Raw genomic sequence first — 18,633 nt, 5'->3', positions numbered from 1 at the left:
TAAACATTTCCCAACTGCTAAAATATTGGGAAACCCCCCAATAATGAACTACTATATTGTAATATCCCATTCGATAATACCGAATACTAATAATAAAAAGAACCCGTACCAACTTTCATCTGTATACTATTTTCCGTAATATTTCGGCGTTCATTTTTACCGTAACCGCCAGGTTTGAAATTTACCGCCTCTGACCGCTCAGTTGGTATCACTGCGACCGTTGACCCACTTCGCATCGTTTTCCCCTCCCCCGGCACTTGGCGGCTGGACCCCGGTGTATGTTTGCGTTTCTCAGTGATCACAAACCACCCCGTAAAAATCCTCACGATCATAACCAATCAATCAGCCAACCTAAAAATAACCCCAAACACCTCGCTTCAGGTTCGCATAGCCACAAATCCTCCACCCTCTCGGCTCGGTGGTAGGTAAATTCCCTCGTGAAAAGCCCGGATCCCAAGCCCCCTTGCCCCCAGTGCACAAGAAAAATGGAAAATCCAGAGGAGGTGCTCCAAGCCCTTGACGAATTTCAAAAGCTTCGTCCATCGGAAATACCCCGTGAACTCGAGGACTACTTGTGTTTTGTGGCGAAAACAGGGGATCCAGTGTATCAGTGGTCCTTGATAAAGCCCCTGTTTCGTGAGAAACTTGTCCGCGTGATGACTGACTTCTACGAGAGCTGTCCAACTTTGGACCTAGCAGCCAGTCCAAACATCGAGCAATTCAACTACGACAGTATGAAGGGCAATCTCCTGGACCTGTTGGAGTCCTTTGCGAATGCCCCCTTCACAGTCCAACGTATCTGCGAGCTTCTGACATCCCCGAGGAAGGAATACAACAGAGTGGACAAGTTCATGAGAGCAATCGAAAAAAATATTCTCGTAGTGTCAACACGAGAGCCAGGAGCAGCTCGTCGAAGTGAGAATGGCGATAGTATGATAAACGGTTCTATGGATGAGGAGAGCCCAGCGACTCACCACGAGGTGGAGATGGAATCCTGGGTAAAGGACTGTACAGCTGATTTACCCGAGGAGGACAGAAAATCACCGAAAGCCAATGAGGAAGCTGTGATACACGAGAAACAGGAAAATCGTTCAGACGTAAATAACTTCATCAGCAGTGAGACTTCAACAGGTACATTAAATTCGACTCAGCACGAGCCAACGTTGTGTAGTAATCCCCCAAATGTGCCTGATGTATCTGGTATTGTTGGAGACGTTCCAGAAGCTATTATGAATGAGGATACTAGCTCTCAGCCTAGTTTGGATTCAGAGAGTGATGATAGTGAGGTGAGTAACTCGAGAAAACTGACATTTCAGTCTAGGGATTTTGGAAAGTGTGAGAAAATCGAGGATAAGGAAAATGATAAAATTTGTGAGGGAATTGAGAAGCTTGAGGATTCACGTAAAGAGGATCAGGAAAGTAAAGTCAATTTCAATGCTCATCGTCAGCCTGAATTGTCCCTTGAGGATCAAATTGTTGAGAAACGGGCTAGGCTGGACGATGAGAGCCCAGTGATAGATGCTGTGGAGACTGTTTCAAAATCTTTAGAGACAAATTCAGCATCTCCAGAAACGAAGGATGTCTCTGAACCTGCGGATAGTTCTGAGGATACTGAGGAAGGGGAAAAAACGGAAGAGATTAAGGAGGAACCTACAACTGTTGCAGCTACTGATGCAGTTGATGCAGAACCAGAGGCTCCAGTGGAGTCAATTCCAGAGCCTGAGTCTCAAGCCGAGCCTGAACCAGAACGAGAAGACGAGGTCATCGAAACAGATTTCCAGGAGCTTCCAGAGTATCAACTTAAGATTGTGAACTCCACGGAGGCATCAGATGCTCCAAGTGAAAAGGACGAGGAGAGTCATAGTGAAGTCCAGCAGGAGGTGAAACCGATAATAGAAGAGCCTCCCCAGGACGATCCTGAGGAGAGGGCTGATGAGGCTGAGGAGACTGGGGGGGTTGTCATCCAGGAAGCAATGGATGACGATGCCAAGGTTGGAAATACTATGGTGCCAGATCCAATTCCCATTGTGGAGGAGCCTAAGGAGGAAGTTGCTGTGGACAGGGCCGAGGAAACCACGATAGCAGAGATCATCGAAACCAAGAGCCCTCAAGAGGAGGAAGTTACTGGAGGTAGTGACGACAGCGTCACCACTACTGTCGTTGCGCCGAGTAAGGAGAGTCATGTGGATGTGGAGGAACTGTGCGAGGCCCAGCAAATCCCTGTGGACGACGTTTCCATTGCTGAGGAGCCCTGTGAAGAGAGCATGGAGAAGGAACCAGCTGAGTCTATGGAGGTCGACAGTGAGGATGCCGTGCCTATTATCCAGCAGGATGAACCCATGGAAGAGGAGTGCGGAGAACAACTCAAGAGTTAATGTACCAAACTGATATTAATCGTGAAAATATCATTCGCGCTTTTTCGATTACTTAAATTCTCGTTGCTTGAAGGAGTCAGTGACTTGGAGGATGCTTGAATGAAGAAGTTGGTTGTCTTTTTATGTTAGTGAGGTCATTATCATTTTTTATGTTCGTGGGGAGAAGCGGTGAAGTTAGGGGGAGCGGCAGGAGGGGTGGACTTGTTCGATAGGGTTTTCAGGCCTTTTTTGAAAGTCGTCAATTTCGAAAGTGTTGGGGGTGTCTAGCGAAAATTGGGTTGATAATTTTCATCAGAACATAGTGAATGTTTCAATAAAACTTTCAATATTTTTTCGTAAAATGTCTCGTTACGAGGATGGCATATTAAAGTACATAAGTTGCAAAATCAAACGTTGTATGATAAATATCGTCAACGGGGTGGAATTCACGGGAAAGTTTATTCACTTTGATGATTGTTATTCCTTCCATAACCTTTAATCAGTCGTGCTTTCTCTAGTATCTCACTCACTCTCCAGTGGTGTCTTATAGGTTGGATATGGTTTCGTGACACCACGCTCACAGCACGAATAAGAATATAAGAAGGACTAATTTTGAGAGACAATGTGAAGAGAATGCTTCTGAAAGAAAAGTAAATTCTCAAGCGAAAAATTTTAATATTTCTAAACTATTAATTGTCAAAAAAGGCTGCAATTATATTTCACAGATTCGTGAATTTCAAACCAACAACATGTCTTTGAATACTTTCCTAAACCACTTATCCTTGTGATAATTGCAAATTAAACATTCCTTCACAAGAGAATTGATGGAAAAAAGGTTGTAAAACTCCTAGCAATTACGGAAAATGTCTCCATAAGTCGACCCCACGTTTCACCACTTCTCCACTTTATCAATTATTTAATTAGTCATTTTTTCCAATTAGATGTACTTTGAATTATTTCTCTGAACAATTATCAATTTGACAAGCACTCCAATAACTGAGGTAATGAACTACGATGACTTGTAAATTACAAATTGAAGGCAAACGAAGACTTGCGAGGAGGAAACAGGATCCCAATGTACCATGCCAATTTTCTTCATGAACTTCGTAAATGTTCAAACGTTGATACTTATAATAATATATGGATATATCTTTGAATTATTTTGGTACAATTTTTCATACGAGTAATCAAGATATCAACAGACCCTTCTCCCTTAGTAATAATGATAATGTAAATTTATATTCTGGTGATACGTAAATATGAACAACACTGCCTACTCGTCATTAAAATGCGAATATTTAACTGATGTGAATGAATACAAGAGTGAGTTCACCACAATTTTTCGAGTCATATCGTGAGATTACTTCGGATTCATCACGAAGGATAATTAGTTGAGAATGATTGATGGTTTCGTTGTAAAGATAATCAGCCAAATGTGACATAATTGTTGATTTTGCAATTATCTAGGAAACGAATGGTGTGACAGAAAAATATCGCAAGACCTTTTTTGTCGAGACAATTCTCGACAAAAATAGTGTAGAGACATTTCCGTCTAGCACTCCTCATCACCGAGATAATTGCGTAATCAGCAGAACCCAATAGTGATCTTTATTTCTTTAGAAATATAATCAATTTTTTAATTTAATATTTTTTTCATCAATTGACATCGTTGTGCATGGAATAGAGCATCATGATACGTATGAAAGGGTGTATCGAAAGAATGAGGAAAATGGACATGAGAATAAAATCGTTAACAGCCATTTATGACGTGGTATACATTCACCCTAAAGTTAAGTGGAAATTGGAGAAGACAACCCGATAATTAAATAATATAGGACTAAATGTATGAATAGCTTAAGACAGCTGTGTATATTATTTTATAGCAAAATATATGCAACTAGTTATGATAAAAAAAGGTTCCCTCATTTCAATTAAATTTCATTTTTAATAAGTAACTCTGTGTGAACCTCGCACCCCAGTTATAAACAAAATTTACAATTCTCCAACAACCTTAAATATTTAACATGTCATGAAGATATTTAAACTCTCAACTGAATGTCTGGTGTTTCACCAACCGTTTGAAAATTCCATCTTCTATCTGCATGAGCTCGTTGTAGGTTCCCGTCTCTGCAACTTTCCCCTCATTGAGAACTGCAATGTTATCAGCATTTTTTATTGTGCTCAGCCTGTGGGCTATCGTCAGAACTGTTCGTCCTTGTGTCGCCCGCTCCAGAGCCTCTTGGACGTAGCTTTCACTTTCTGCATCCAGGGCACTCGTAGCTTCATCTAATATCAGGATTTTTGGGTTCTGAGGAGAAGAAAGGAGACGTGAAGAAAAAAAGCTTGAAAATTGCTGTTCAACAACCTTGAAGGCAAATTATCAGCATCGTAAATTTGATCTCACGAATCAGCACTTACTCACTAAAATTATATGCACTTACCTTGATAAGAGCTCGAGCAATAGCAACACGTTGCCTCTGTCCGCCACTCAATGTAATCCCTCTTTCCCCCACTACAGTATCCAATCCCTTCGTCATCCTTTGAGTGAACTCTAGAACATTAGCCAACCTGGCAGCCTCGATAATCTCCTCCTCACTGGCTTGTTCCCTGCCATAGCTGATATTCTCCCTAATACTCCCGGAGAACAGCACAGGCTCCTGGGAGACAAATCCGATCTGTCTCTTCACCCAGATAGGATCCAACTCCCTCAGGTCATGCCCATCAAGCATCACCCTCCCCGAGTTCGGGTCATACAGCCTCAGGAGCAGAAGAGCAATCGTGGACTTCCCAGAGCCCGAAGGCCCAACGATTGCATTGATCGAGGAGCTCTTCAGGTGAAGAGAAAAATCCTTGAGAATCCAACAGCTCTCCCTCGTGGGGTATGTGAAGTCAATGTGACTGAAGGAGATCTCTCCAGAGAGAGAATGATCCAACCTTATTCCACCGATGATGGGAATTCTGGGTTGACGATCGATGAACTCGAACAGTCTGGAGCTAGCGCCCAGCGCTTTGTTTAGTTCGGTGTAGAAATTGGAAATTCCATTTATGGAAATTCCTGTGTATCCGGCGTAGAGTAAAAATGCTGATAAATTTCCCACGGTAATAGCTGAGTCCGCCAGCATGACCCCTCCGTAATAGAGAACTGAGAGGATGATCACGTAGCCTAGAAACATTAATCAACATAATTAAAGTGCTACCTTAAAAAAATGTAGATCATTTTATTCATTGGGAACTTATAGGGAATATTGTTCACCACAATAAACTGTCCAGGAAGTTTTCTAGACTTTTTATGTTTCCAGAATTTATGTGAATGTATGATATTCCTACAAAAAATTAGAGACCATAATATCGGACGTAAAGCTGAGTAGGTGGAGCATAATAAAGTAAAGAAAAAAATTATAAATGATAAAACCTGAAAATCCAGTGAGTCCGAAGAAAACTCCTCTGTACCAGCTCTCAGAGTAGCAGAGGGACAGCAAGTCTTCGAGTCTTTGACTGTATCTCTTGATTTCTGTGGTCTCTTGGGCGAAAGCCTTGACCGTTCTGATATTGCTGATGCGCTCCTCAGCCGTGGTGTTGAGGACTGCCAGGCTGTTCTGGACTTCTCGTGAGATCTTTTTTATGAAGCGACCATAGACTATTGCCAGGCCCACGATCGGGGGGACCATGGCTAGCCCAACGAAGGCTAGTTGAGGCGAGACGTAGAACATCATGGAGACTCCCGCTGCTGTCATTATTGAGGAACGGAGACCGTCTGAGATGTTGCTGGTCACCGCCGAGGAGACTAGTTGGGCATCACCTGGGGATCATGAGCGAGGACCTTCAGGGGATTTTTTAAATGGGAACAGGGACTCGTGAACCTACCTTCTCTAAACCCTCTACTTAGAGGCTCCCTCAACCTGATTCCCTTAAAAATTGTAAGAACATCATAAAAGTTACCTGTTAACCGTCCCACAAGTTCTCCAGTGCTGACCTTATCAAACATGGCAGTTTCCTGGCTCAAAATAGCCGAATAAGCCTTCTTCCTGAGGGCCTGAGTGATCCTGTGTCCTGAAGTGCTCATGAAATAAATCCTCCCAAAATTGCAAATACCCCCAACAATGAAGACAGTTAAGAGTCCCAGACTCAACTTATTCAAGTTCTCTTTCATCTCTTTCTGATCCTCAGTATAAATAACGTCAATGACCTTTCCTAGACAGAACGGCATGGCCATAGTAACTGTCGAGGAGACGAATAAGAGACCAATGGCCCCAGTGAGTTTCCATTTCTCTGGTTTGGCCAGCGAGAATAGTCTCTTCAGTTCGGACTTCTTCTGAGCCTTGTCTACGACATTACTGTTTTTGACCACTTCAATAGTCCTGAACCTCAGCCCCGTCACAAAGCTCTTGACTCTTAAACCCCCAGGGCTCGATCGATTTCCACATCTCCAAGAGTGAAATAAACATTTTCGAGTTATGGTTAATCTCGTAGAACTTAAAATACCCCTACATGTCATCAGCTTCACCAACATCGTTATGTTCCCTTCCTCCGGAACGTCTTCATAGAATCCTCCTCGAATTTGCACTCGGCAGAGAATAATTAGAGATCAGTTAAAAATATATCACAGTTACCTCCATTTTCTGATTTGTATCTGAAGGTGACCCACGTGGCTTTATTTTGAGTCGTTAGTGATCTTGGATTATTGGCTTTCGTTATTGATGATTGTCATTGTGCAGTTAAATTTCATAAGAGTGATTTGAGATGGTTAGGTAATTTCTGTTTGGAGAATAGGTTAGGAGTGCTCACGACACAACAGTTTCGCGAGTATTGCGTACCTTCTACGCGGTGATACCGTAACAGAACAGCTGATTTTTGAAGCCATTGACACGTGGAATTTTGTATCTAAAGAGAGTTCGAATGCAGTGATATTTGTTGTTTATATTTGTTTATGGGAGTAACAATTACTTCCGTGGTTTCGATGGTCCAAGAAAGGTAATTGCATATTTATCGTACAAAATATTTAAGAGATGTTTTTTGGAGGAATAAATTGACGAATAAAAAGAAAACCTCCAAATCGTGTTGATGAATTTACGGCCCAATTAAGATCAATTGAAGTTATTGTTTATTCATTGGAATATATCGAACTTTGAAAAAGTCACGAAAATCAACTAATAAAAATTAAAAGGTTAGGATACCTAGCAGATACCACTGGGACTAGTAGGTGTATTACATTAAAAATAAAACCTTCGGGGTACATAAATATTAAGATTGATAGAAGGAGTGAAAATCAATATTTCTCGTTTATTTTTACCCATCAAATGTGACTGAACGAAGATACTGGAACAATAATTAATTTACAAACTTTTCACTTCAATTGAAATATTAGAGTTGAAAATTTGACATGAAAATCAATCATTGATTCTTACTTTCGAACAGAACGAGAAGAGATATAATTTCATTGAAAAGGGTTTTCATTCATTGAATTATGGAGATGGAGATTATCGTGATGTCAAATCACAATTGGGAGTATTTGGGCAGTAGATTATCTGGCTGCATGTAATGGGGCTCAATTGGGAGGAGATTAGTTAATGGGAGGTCTGGATCACTCCTCCATGTCCAGGTCCCCCAGCTCTTCCTCTAAACCCTCAAGGTCGTCCTCCGTGAAGAGGTTCTCGTTTATTGCCAGAGCTGCTGCACCTTCTCCTACCACAGTGACTGCAAATAATTTTGTCAAATTAATGCTTAAAAGTCTTGAAATTTGCCGGAGAAAATGCTTGAGGTATTCGTCCAACAAATGGTGCACAATTGATTGACTTATTATTTTACGAAAATCTCCAGACCCAAGAGGTTTAGAAAACAATATTAAAACTTATCTTGCTATCAATAAAAACTCCCAAAGGAGAAAGAGACAAAATTTGTTTTTGTTAGAATGCGAAATCAATACTCCATAATTTATTGGAAAAAAAAAAAAACTTACCAGCAGCATCTCCATTCACTTCAGCCACATTGGATCCCTTGAGCCTGTCCTCCTGAGCAATAGTAATTCCCGTGATATCCAATTCACTCGCTTCCATAGCCAGTCTCTCCATATCCAGCTCTCGATACTCAATCTTCTCCCCCTCCTCATCGTCCTCATGGAACTGATAATTGTCAATGGCCTCGTCTCCATCTTCGATTCCATCGCCGACTGCCAGTTCAGGATTGAACGAGAACATCTCACGTCCGGATATCCCGACCTGTCGTCCAGCTTTGTAGTCACTCCTCTTTTTCTCCTCGTCCTTGATCGCCTTCTCCTTCTTCTCGGTCAGTTTTCGTTTTTTCCAGGCTAAAAACGTTTCCAGGGTTATTCTCGTCTGGTTAGAGCCCAGATTAGCTCTTTCTTTCTCAATCAAATCCTCCAGAGATATCTCATCCTTCTTGTCCGCTAGTTTTTTGTCTTTCTTCAGAACAAAACCAGGGGGGAGGGCATGACGGTATATGCATTTCTGACCTGAGGGACATTCCCAGAACCAACCGTATTTGGATTGTTCTACAGCTGCTAAGAAGTGCTTGCAAATCTGAAAAACAGGGATCGCCGTGAAAATCATTTGCATTATCAATATTTCATTGATTATTGTTGGGGAAATATAATTAATTGTTGGGGAAACTTACGATATCAGTTGTAGGTCGATTTCCACCACTTCCATGTTTCTTCTCTACGACTGCAGCTAACTTCTCCTCATCCCATTTGTCCATGGTATCAGTTTCCTTATCGTCATTTCGCATATCACAATAGAGAGAACGTTTCTCAGCTTTTCGTTCGATCGTCAGATCGTGGGAAAATTTGCACTTGTCACCTTTGGTACACTGGCCTCGTTTGAATAAAACGCACACCACTGATTTCGGATCAGTACCTGCAGGACAAAAAATGCAAATGGTTTCAAGAGTGAATGGTTTTGTAGCCAACTGAAGCATACATTATCTTTTAAACTCTGGTGTTACTGGAATTCATTCAGTAATTGTTTAATTAATAAGTTATTTTGGAGAATAATTCCTGACCAGTCCAATAGTTATTTCTTTGAGAATCAATGAGAAATTAAAAAATAACCGAGGATCGTCGGAGTACCTTTTTCAACTTTTTGGGACTGGACGGGTTTGAAAAGCAGCGCCAGCTCCTTAGCTTCCTGGAGCTTTTTCTCCTTCTCAAGTTTCTTAGCAAGAGGATCGTCTCCCTTACGTGGAGCACCGGGTTTCACCTGTTTTTCCACTTGCTGAATGAACTTCTGCTGTTTGGCGCCTTTTTTATTCTTCAGACCGAATGTTTTATCCTGCAAATTACACATCAACATCAATACAACATTATATATGTCATCAATATTGAAATGCTCGGTGGACACATGTGCACCCAAGTATTACATAGTTTTTTTCATACCTCGATAACCTTTTCCTTCTTCTTCATCTCCGTCTTCTTGCTCGGTGCGGGTGCTTTTTTCGGTGGCATCTTGGTGCTGTTTCTCCTCCAGAAATTGACAAATCAATCGACTCAATTGAGATAACCTTTCTCAGCTAGAGAACGAAAGAACCATTTCTCGTGAGTTCAATTTCTGCAGTTGATACTGGAAATTTGTACAACGTCACGTCCGTCGCCATCTGGCGTTGGAATTCCAGAAGTAGTGATGCTCTCTGCCGTACGATGGTGGTGGCTGTTACTTCCCACTTAATGTTTTGGGGACCTCCCAATCCTCGAATAAAATCAAGTTCCTCACCCAGCCACCAGAATCGACGGTGACGCCTCCATGTCAATGTTAGTTCTGACCCCGACGGTGAGAAACGCCACCATCGTTTCTGGCGGGTTGGAGAAGGCGCCTAAAAAATCGTCTCTCATTATGAAAATTTCTATACGTTCCCTCTTCGAAACGAGACAAGTGAATTTACATTTTTTTATAAAACAATAATATTTCGAATTTTGTTACAACGACATATAGATGATAATTAATTCTTTAGGCTGAAATACTTAATCTATTGATGAAAAGTTGGTGGAAGTGATGGTGCCCGGCCAAAAACCAAAAATTATAAACACTGCATGGGACTAATACAATGGAAACCATGATGGATTTTTCAAAAAACTCTGTTTAATCATTCAAGTAGTCGACGTTTACATATGTAGTAATGATTTCATATCTCAATTGGATTTATCCTTCATGTGTTAGTAAATCTACCCATCACTCTCTCGCCACGCCAGTTCTTTCCTCACATCTGTCTATTCCACATGTTCCTAAGGTACTTACAGTGTAAATGTCATTAATGCTTTTTTTTTCATTCTCATTAAATTGCTACGTAATTAGCTGCACCTTGGGCCTATTGTATGTACAACAGATAGTAAAAACGTCGATCAACGATTCGCTCGTTTTATTATCTCACCTCATCACTATTCATATTCTGTATATTTATTTCAAATAATTTTAATAACAAAAACAATTTTTACTCGTGCCTCGTAATTGATAAACTGTATTTGTGTATATTAGGTAAATGAAAATTAATGAATCAATAATGCCGCGCGTGACTTCGAAGTCGATGATTGTTTAGTCATTGAATTATCATTCGATTTGATTAATTAATGAGTCACAGGTAGGGAAATTATCAACTGAAATTATCGGTTCAGGCTGCTGAAGAGTTTTGCAGACAAGAAGTCGTAGTTATTCATCACTTTTTTTACGCTCATATACCATTTTTTAAATCATTCTTTCGTCATAAACTTACGTGCATTCATCTACTTCTCGCATTCTCGCATCTTCATCATTCCAGCACTCTCCTTTTAATATCACAAGTTCAATGTACCCGATTCCAGTGATTCACTGACGCTCAGAAATTTTTTTCACAGCTCACTCCATGCGACGTTTCCTTGTTATGTGTCTGTGTGCATGTTTTTTTTTTTATTTATTTTTTATTTATTTTTTTCATTTCAATATAAGGCTCCCACGGCAGTCTCACGAAGTAGCATCAGTTCTTGTATCAACAATGAAGGGAGAATGTGGTCGATTAGGAAAATTAAGAAGAGGAGGCCCCGCTTTTCAGGTTTTAGTAACTTTAGCGAAATGTTTTGGAAGTATTTGAGGAATTCACCAACTTTTGCTACAAGAACTCCTTCCGATAGGTTCTTTTGGGATTCTCCATTACCGAAATAACTCCATAATGACAGAATTATCCCAGAATTGTTTAATGAATGAACTTTCCTTGCAAGTGATATTTTTAATGAAAAATATTCCGCTGGATCACTTGTTATTGAGATCAAAGGGTCTGACTTGCTCTTAGATCATGAACCCTGGGGTTTTTCATTGATTTAAAAAAGGTATTACAATATCCATTAATCATCATCATTAATTATGATGGTGCCCCTGTCCGCTGCTATCTTTCTCAATAATCATGTAACAATTTCCGAAAATCCTATCCCAGAAACAAATACGCCAGATATTCTTACGAAACCCAAAACATGATGTTAACTACCAGTTCTTGAAATTATGTCAGTAAATTTGACAGGAAAGACTGCGAACTTCCCAATAATCCCTTCGACCACATTCTGAATTTTAATAATCATCTACACGACTACTATAATAATATACAAGCCAATCACTAAGGATTACATCAATTGAATCGAAGTTCTCAACGCGTCACTCAGCGAAACGTCTGGATTGTGCCATAAAGCTCTTGTTAACGCCCTGTAAGAATAGGATTGGGCTTCACATTAAATGTTACATGAAACAACTATTCATGATTGATTTTGTTTTCGTACTTATTTTATTTCATTGCTTAATCGCGCGGGCGGGAGAACAAGCGCACGCGTGGGATAACAAAAAATTAAATCGAACGAGAGTCAATTGTTGTTTATTCATAAAAAAATGATTTCAGTATTCCAAAGCTCGTCACAAGCGAATGAATGAGTGAGTTGTCGTTTTCGCGGGCGGTAGAGAGATATTTTTCATGCTCTTAATGGTAAATTCATCCTGTATAACATCGTTAGATTATTTTTATCAACTTGATCGTTATTTCAGCTAGTTTTTGTCTTCATTTATCCAATAATGAATCGCACGTGCACAGAAAAATGAAATTATATTCTTCTCTTTTGTTTCGTCTTCTGACTCCAATGAAAGATAGGCATGTGAATATATTTGTATATTATGTGTATTAACAAACAACGTAAAAATATTTTTCTCATTTGACGACAGTACAGTAAAAACTTGGCGCATTCGGAAACGATTTACGACGAATTATCGTCACTTTTACGTTTTTGTCATCCACTCTTCAGCTTTGAATTAATCGTAACGTTATTACTTTTCTCATTTTTTAAAATTTATTTCTAAATTTATGTTATCAGTCCGAGAAGTGGCTACGAAGGCCGGGAAAAATTTAATGAGTCGGTGATACGTTCCACCTGTTCCTAATTTTATTCGAGAATTGAAACGTCTGACGAAGGAATAAATAGAGAGTGTTTGGCCAGTTTCCTGTTGCGGATTTTTTTTCAATTTCACCAATAAATTCATAATTGGATTTTTAACAAGAAGGTCTCGGTTTTAGTTGGAAGTTTGCGTTTCATTGTCTTCGTCACTCGTTCGTAGATTTTGTTTTCCTGTCATGACGAGGTTTATTTGACCTCAGGTGATGTGTTCGAGCGAATGAAACGTCTAGCGACTTCACAATGGTGGAAGGGGCACACAATGAAAGCCGGACGCGTTATCATTAATGTTTTGTTTCTCATTACACAAGTAATGAGGAGACAGTCAAGACGAGGGGAAAAGGCTTTGTGTAACTGTTTCAATTTATTTGTTGTGGATAGGGACTCAAGAGTCAGCGAGACAGGCCATCTTCTTTGTTAAAAGAGTAATGAATTGGATTGAATATGCTTGAGAGAAACTTGAAAAAACGACGTGGATCAAGTCAGACTGAATTATGCAGGGACTTGTTTCCCAGTGTTGTTGAAAATTGCCTGCTAATAATTCTGGTAAATTTCTTGAAAGTTCTGATTGCATGATAAGTCCACTTAAATTGTGAAGATTTTTTGGAGCAAAATCTATAAGAACTTAAATGTAAATTCAATTTCTTCCTGAAATGGAACAGAAATCTGGAAATTCATGAATTCAGTATTAATCCGAAAACCATTTTTCAAATAAAAATTAAGTTCTTGTCAACCTTTACTTCACTGTATGAATAATTGAATGCCTCTCTCACTTCTTCTGAATCATCTTAGAGATGTCGATGATTATTTCCCCGCTGATGTTTTTTTAAATGTAGATGTACCTCGTCGCGTCATTTTTAGTATTTTTTACCCACAATTTTTTGAGAAAAATGTAAATCGAAATTTAGAATTTAGTACAAAAGGCCTTGCTTTCGCACGCACTCTTCCTTCATTCATCACAAAATTATATAAATTCTGTATCCGTTTGTTTTAATGTTTTGTTTTGACGCGCATCTCATGCTCGTTCTCAATCCTAAAGAGCATCTTCCTCGGAAAAACTTCATGGCAGCTTTCTTTATTGAAGTGGTGGAACTCGATCGTTTGGCAGGAGGGTCAATGACTATAAAAAACTTCAATAACAAACTTTATAAAATTCTTTAGAGAATATTTTCTCAGCTCCAATATTTTTCCATTATTATGGGAGCAATTTCATTAAAAATATTCATTACTACAATGAATGCTTTCAAGAAAAATTGTCATTGAGTTTTTTCTAGAAAGTTTTTACCTGCAATTACTCAGTGCAGGTCTAATTGCATGAAAAAACCTCATTTTCAAATTAAACTGGATCGGTCTGATTAATTCCTAGTCAGCTATCTATTCAATTGTGTCCTCAAATCGCCTAATTTAAAGAAATTATCCCACCGACAAGAGAAATTGTTTAATTTTTCCTAAGGTCACTATCATTAGAAAAATCATTTTCCTGCGCTTCTAAAATTTCTACGACAACTCATGAAATAGATTTTTAAAAATGTTATTTGACATTTTCCTGTGACATCCGTACCCTACAGGAATTCCCTCAGCTTCACAGAACTCTCCAGATATTTTCTCCTGAAAACAGTCATCAAATTAATAACCATCTCATCTTAATTCTTATAATCACGTCAATGTGAACAATTTCCTCAGTATGAAAAGTACCACTGGTATTTTCCCCTGAAACCCCTCATGATTAGGAATCTGCTCGTCAATAAAAAAATATTATCCAACTTAGAAGGTGTCGTCTGACCAACTACTTAATTATCTCCTAGCTCAATTCTTCTACGACACGTCATAAAACGGCTCTTGCAGATCAATAAAAACTTCATCAGCAATAAAAAAACTCATATTTTTCCTTGAAACCACGAATTCCTGGGGTAATCCCATAATTAACAAACAGCTCAAAAAATTCCACTTCAATCCAGATTACTGTCATGATTATCCCCATCTCCATGCTCACCCACGTCTTCCGCTTATGCACGTCCACCAGAAAAAAAAATCCCATTGGAGATATTTCACTACTCACACCCACTCGGCCAAGGTAAGGAGGAAAAATCACACACGTTTTAATATTTCATCATTCTCTCGATTTTTTAAAAATCTCATCACACTATTACAATCGCCCTAAGCACACTCAGACTGTTCCCTAACGATAAAAACTATGTGTACATAATATATCACCTTAATGTAATGCTCGAAATGAATTAAATTAATAGTTGCTACGCTGAAATAATTATTTGTGATTCACCTATTTCAACATATTCATTCTCATTATTGTAACTCCGAATTTCTGAAATCTCTATCAAAGTCTTCCCTAATGTATAATGCAAGGACAGGAGGGAGTCGGGGGGAATAAATTCTAGGGTGATGTTTGTTTCTTTATCGTCGAAATAATACCGGATGTGCCGTACCTCGCATCCACAGAGGCCCACCACGATCCAACAAATCAATAACATATTTACATAATTCAATTTTTCCATTTCCCTTTTACCCATCGTCCTATCGTTATCCATATTGTTACGCGTTCTCATCGATTTCTATAACCTCTTTTTTTTCACCGACTCTACAACAATCGCAACAGGTACTCGTTTCAGTAATTCATCTATACATAAATACGTTTTGTCAACGTTTGTTTTATTCGAGAGAAGGCTCACCTCAAAAAAAAGAATTGAATTTTTTAAGCACTTTTTTTTCGCGTGATTTCTCCCCTGGACGTTGATTTCACGTGTTGCTGCACTTCTTTAACTCTGTAGCTTCAAATTTAATGCTCTAATTGACAGCTTGAAAAATATTTTAAAAACTGCGAAATTTTAGCGAATAACATTCATCAATGTGCATTACATTATATGAAGGGGACAAATTGTTAACCCTATCCATAAAGAGTTAAAAAGAATTGTACGTTGAGAAAAGAATGGAAATCTATTATTTTCAACAGTCAGAGAAAAACCATGCGAGAAAAAGTACTTCTAAGAATTGTTAAAAACTTGAAAAATCGTCCTCGAAAAATGGACAAACTTTTTTTTCGAAGTGAAGCTTCCCTCAATTATTAAGGAAAAATTCAACTCGTGTTCATCATCCCCAACGGACCGTTGAAAACCACATCACAGCTGCACTGTAGTGCAAATTAGAACACATTATTGCTGGTGTTTCAATATTTTTCATAAGTTTCAAGCTTAAACAGCCCCCCGTCCCCAAGAACCAATACATAACTCTAAAAATTCAATAAATCAATAATAAAATTATAATTATACATTATGAAATAATTAACGTGGGTGCCACTGCGAGTGGACGTACGACAGACCGTTTTATAACGTGTAATTTATTTATTTTGTTGTTGCTGTTGTTTCTTTTTTATATTCTACGAAATACCATAAGTCTTATTATCTAAAATCAACTTCGATGCGCGCGCGCATGGATCCTGCGTGGTTGGAAAATTCCATGATTGAGGATCACGTGAATAATCAACTGAATTAATTAACTAATTTCATTGATTAATCCATAAACTTGAGGAGTCTAGTGGAAACAACTTCACGATAAATTCGAGACGTTAATGTTCATAGTCTTGAGAAGGTAGAAAAAATGTGTCTGCGATGAAATAGTGTTGATAAAATACTTTTGTTAATAAAATTTGTAATAGAAAAAAATGATTGAGTTGACTGTGCACTTTACATTAAATTCTATGTGCGAGACAAAAGGTTTTACACAGATTCACGTGAACATCGACTAAATCCATCTTTTATTCTATTTGGGAAATGAATGAGAGGAAGGAGTGAGGGAGTAAATGACGTAATAACCACTTAGCTATAAAAAACATGCTAAAATCGTGTCGATAATTTTAAAAAATCCTACGTGATCCCCAATCAAAGAAATCCTCTCCCTTATTTACGTTTTACCTTAAGATTTTTTTTCCATTTTTCATTTCATTTTTTAAAATTATTCTTCATTTAAATATAACTTTATATTATCCGTCAACTTTTGTTTATTATATATTATTATAAAATTTAACTCCAAATTGCGATAATAACTTCCTAGTTTGCAAGGTGGTTGTCTGTAATTTGTTTCATTAATGAATTAAATTAAACTGTAGTGTATGATTTTTTTTGTTAGAGTTCATCTTCTCTGAGCGTTATCGACAATTATCTCATTGTTTATTGAATTTCTACTACGCCCATGGTTTGTGTCTGTGTTATTCGTTTTTTTATCGTGTTACGTGTCACGTGTAGTTGTGGGAGCATGTGTAATTACGTTATCCACATTATTTTCACATTTTTTTTTCATTCTCTACAATTAAATGAATTCTAATTTAATCTTTATTTGTTAATTCAGTAGAATAATGTTCACTTCTCACAGTGTTTTTTTCTTCACTATTTTCAACCATTAACGTATCAGTTGGCGCACCGTGGCGTTGGCCATTTTATTCACCCATTTACTTCTTTAAATTATTCTTTATTTATTCCTCTCTTCGTCATCACATCGTTAAACCAACTATCTATATATCGCTATTCCTTCACCGTTTGTTTCCTTAGCCGCTTGTATTATTACTTTTTTTTCATGTTTATCATTTTTTGTACGTATGTGCAAACATTACTTCCAGTCTTTAATTGGGCACAGTGCGACCATCGTGCGCGTGTTCACATTATGCAGTTTTTCATTAATTCTTGGATAAATTAGCTGTAAGTTTTTTTTTCTATATTAATTTGCTTCGGTGAACTGACACGCAACTCGATGTCTCGGTTTATTTCACAAGTGATTGTTATTCAGGTAATCGTTTTATTCACAGAATCACACCCTATTTTACAACTGAGTTTTCTATCCTGATAAGAATAGGGGTTACAAATCAATAGATGTAACTGTTTCATTAGTTAATTTTAAAGCAGATTCACCTCGAAAATACAAATTTCTAAATTTATGTTGTCTGCAAGTGGAAGATTCGTGTTTGCCTCATTTCCATTAATTTTCCATAATTTTTGGGGTAATTCCTTCATTGTCACTGATATTCACAAAAAATATAGGTTTCAATTTTCTTTTCTCAAGCAAACGAAAAAGTCCTTTTATTCGGGGTGGTCATATAAGATCCAAGGGTGTGACTGAGGATTTTATGCAGTTTAAAGAATCGAGTGTCCTTCAGTGTCACAATGGGCCACAGTGGGAAGTAATATTTACATATTTGAGAAGCGCGTCAATAAAGTGCGTTAACCAAAACGTTAATTTGTTTATCTCAATTAAGTCTAACTACGTGTGTGTTCCTGGTGTCGGACAGGGCTAGTCAGAGACAATATTGAATTTTTTCAAATTATTTTAACGGTAAAATCAGATTTTTTGTGTAATAGGGATTTATCATCCCAGTGGGGGAGGATCTTGATCATAGGGTCGTGAGCTACAAAAGATAGTTCATATTCACCTCATGACAATTTACCAATCGGTTGTGAGAGGCACGTCGGGCCACCTGCTGATCCTACGAATCGAGATCGTGTTTAGGGGATTTAAAGAGCCTCTGAACAGCCCTGGCGAGCGATTCGAATTATTATTAGTCAATAATATACTTTGTGTATGTATCATAACAACCGATATCTCATCTATATATATAATATATATATCTTATTTTATATATAATTCTATAATTTTTTTTCTTTCATATATACTTTATGTTGTTTTTTCTTTATGTATACTTTATATATAACAATGTTATGTTTATGTAAGGCCCAATATGTTCAATACGAAGGAAATGATCTGAAACAAGAGGAGAAAAAAAATGATTATTTGGGGAAAATGAATCTTCCTGATAGTTTTTCAAACGAGGCACAGATTTTTCACTGTAGATTTCCTTTTTGTCTTTGA

At 38.1% G+C, this 18,633-nt stretch overlaps 4 protein-coding genes across 15 annotated transcripts in view; 1 reads left to right on the top strand and 3 right to left on the bottom strand.

Annotated features, from left to right (window-relative positions):
- The first annotated feature begins 249 nt into the window (after positions 1-249).
- LOC135162089 (serine/threonine-protein phosphatase 4 regulatory subunit 2) lies at positions 250-4,224 on the top strand. Its single transcript, XM_064120225.1, has one exon. The coding sequence runs from the start codon at positions 486-488 to the stop codon at positions 2,373-2,375; it is 1,890 nt and encodes a 629-aa protein (XP_063976295.1). The 5' UTR covers positions 250-485; the 3' UTR covers positions 2,376-4,224.
- Positions 4,225-4,279: 55 nt separating this feature from the next.
- On the bottom strand, positions 4,280-7,137 carry LOC135162086 (ATP-binding cassette sub-family B member 10, mitochondrial-like). The gene is made up of 4 exons (XM_064120216.1): positions 6,294-7,137; positions 5,767-6,153; positions 4,796-5,517; positions 4,280-4,662 (listed from the first exon to the last, which is right to left on the bottom strand). The coding sequence occupies exons 1-4, from the start codon at positions 6,862-6,864 to the stop codon at positions 4,402-4,404; spliced, it is 1,941 nt and encodes a 646-aa protein (XP_063976286.1). The 5' UTR covers positions 6,865-7,137; the 3' UTR covers positions 4,280-4,401.
- A 477-nt stretch (positions 7,138-7,614) lies between these two features.
- Positions 7,615-9,884, bottom strand: LOC135162109 (zinc finger CCCH domain-containing protein 15 homolog). Its single transcript, XM_064120259.1, has 5 exons — positions 9,745-9,884; positions 9,439-9,640; positions 8,985-9,226; positions 8,311-8,890; positions 7,615-8,048 (listed from the first exon to the last, which is right to left on the bottom strand). The coding sequence occupies exons 1-5, from the start codon at positions 9,811-9,813 to the stop codon at positions 7,936-7,938; spliced, it is 1,206 nt and encodes a 401-aa protein (XP_063976329.1). The 5' UTR covers positions 9,814-9,884; the 3' UTR covers positions 7,615-7,935.
- Positions 9,744-18,633, bottom strand: part of LOC135162084 (probable nuclear hormone receptor HR3) — a 104,921-nt gene continuing 96,031 nt past the window's right edge. For all 12 annotated transcript variants that reach the window (XM_064120214.1, XM_064120203.1, XM_064120204.1 and 9 more), the window contains one exon: positions 9,744-18,525. The gene's annotated coding sequence lies outside the window, so the exon portion shown is untranslated. The remainder of the gene's footprint in view (positions 18,526-18,633) is intronic.

The sequence above is a fragment of the Diachasmimorpha longicaudata genome, chromosome 5 (genome assembly GCF_034640455.1).
Source record: "Diachasmimorpha longicaudata isolate KC_UGA_2023 chromosome 5, iyDiaLong2, whole genome shotgun sequence".
Classification (NCBI taxonomy): domain Eukaryota; kingdom Metazoa; phylum Arthropoda; class Insecta; order Hymenoptera; family Braconidae; genus Diachasmimorpha; species Diachasmimorpha longicaudata.
The sequence above is the reverse complement of the archived record's forward strand: the minus strand, read 5'-3'. Positions and strand labels throughout refer to the sequence as shown.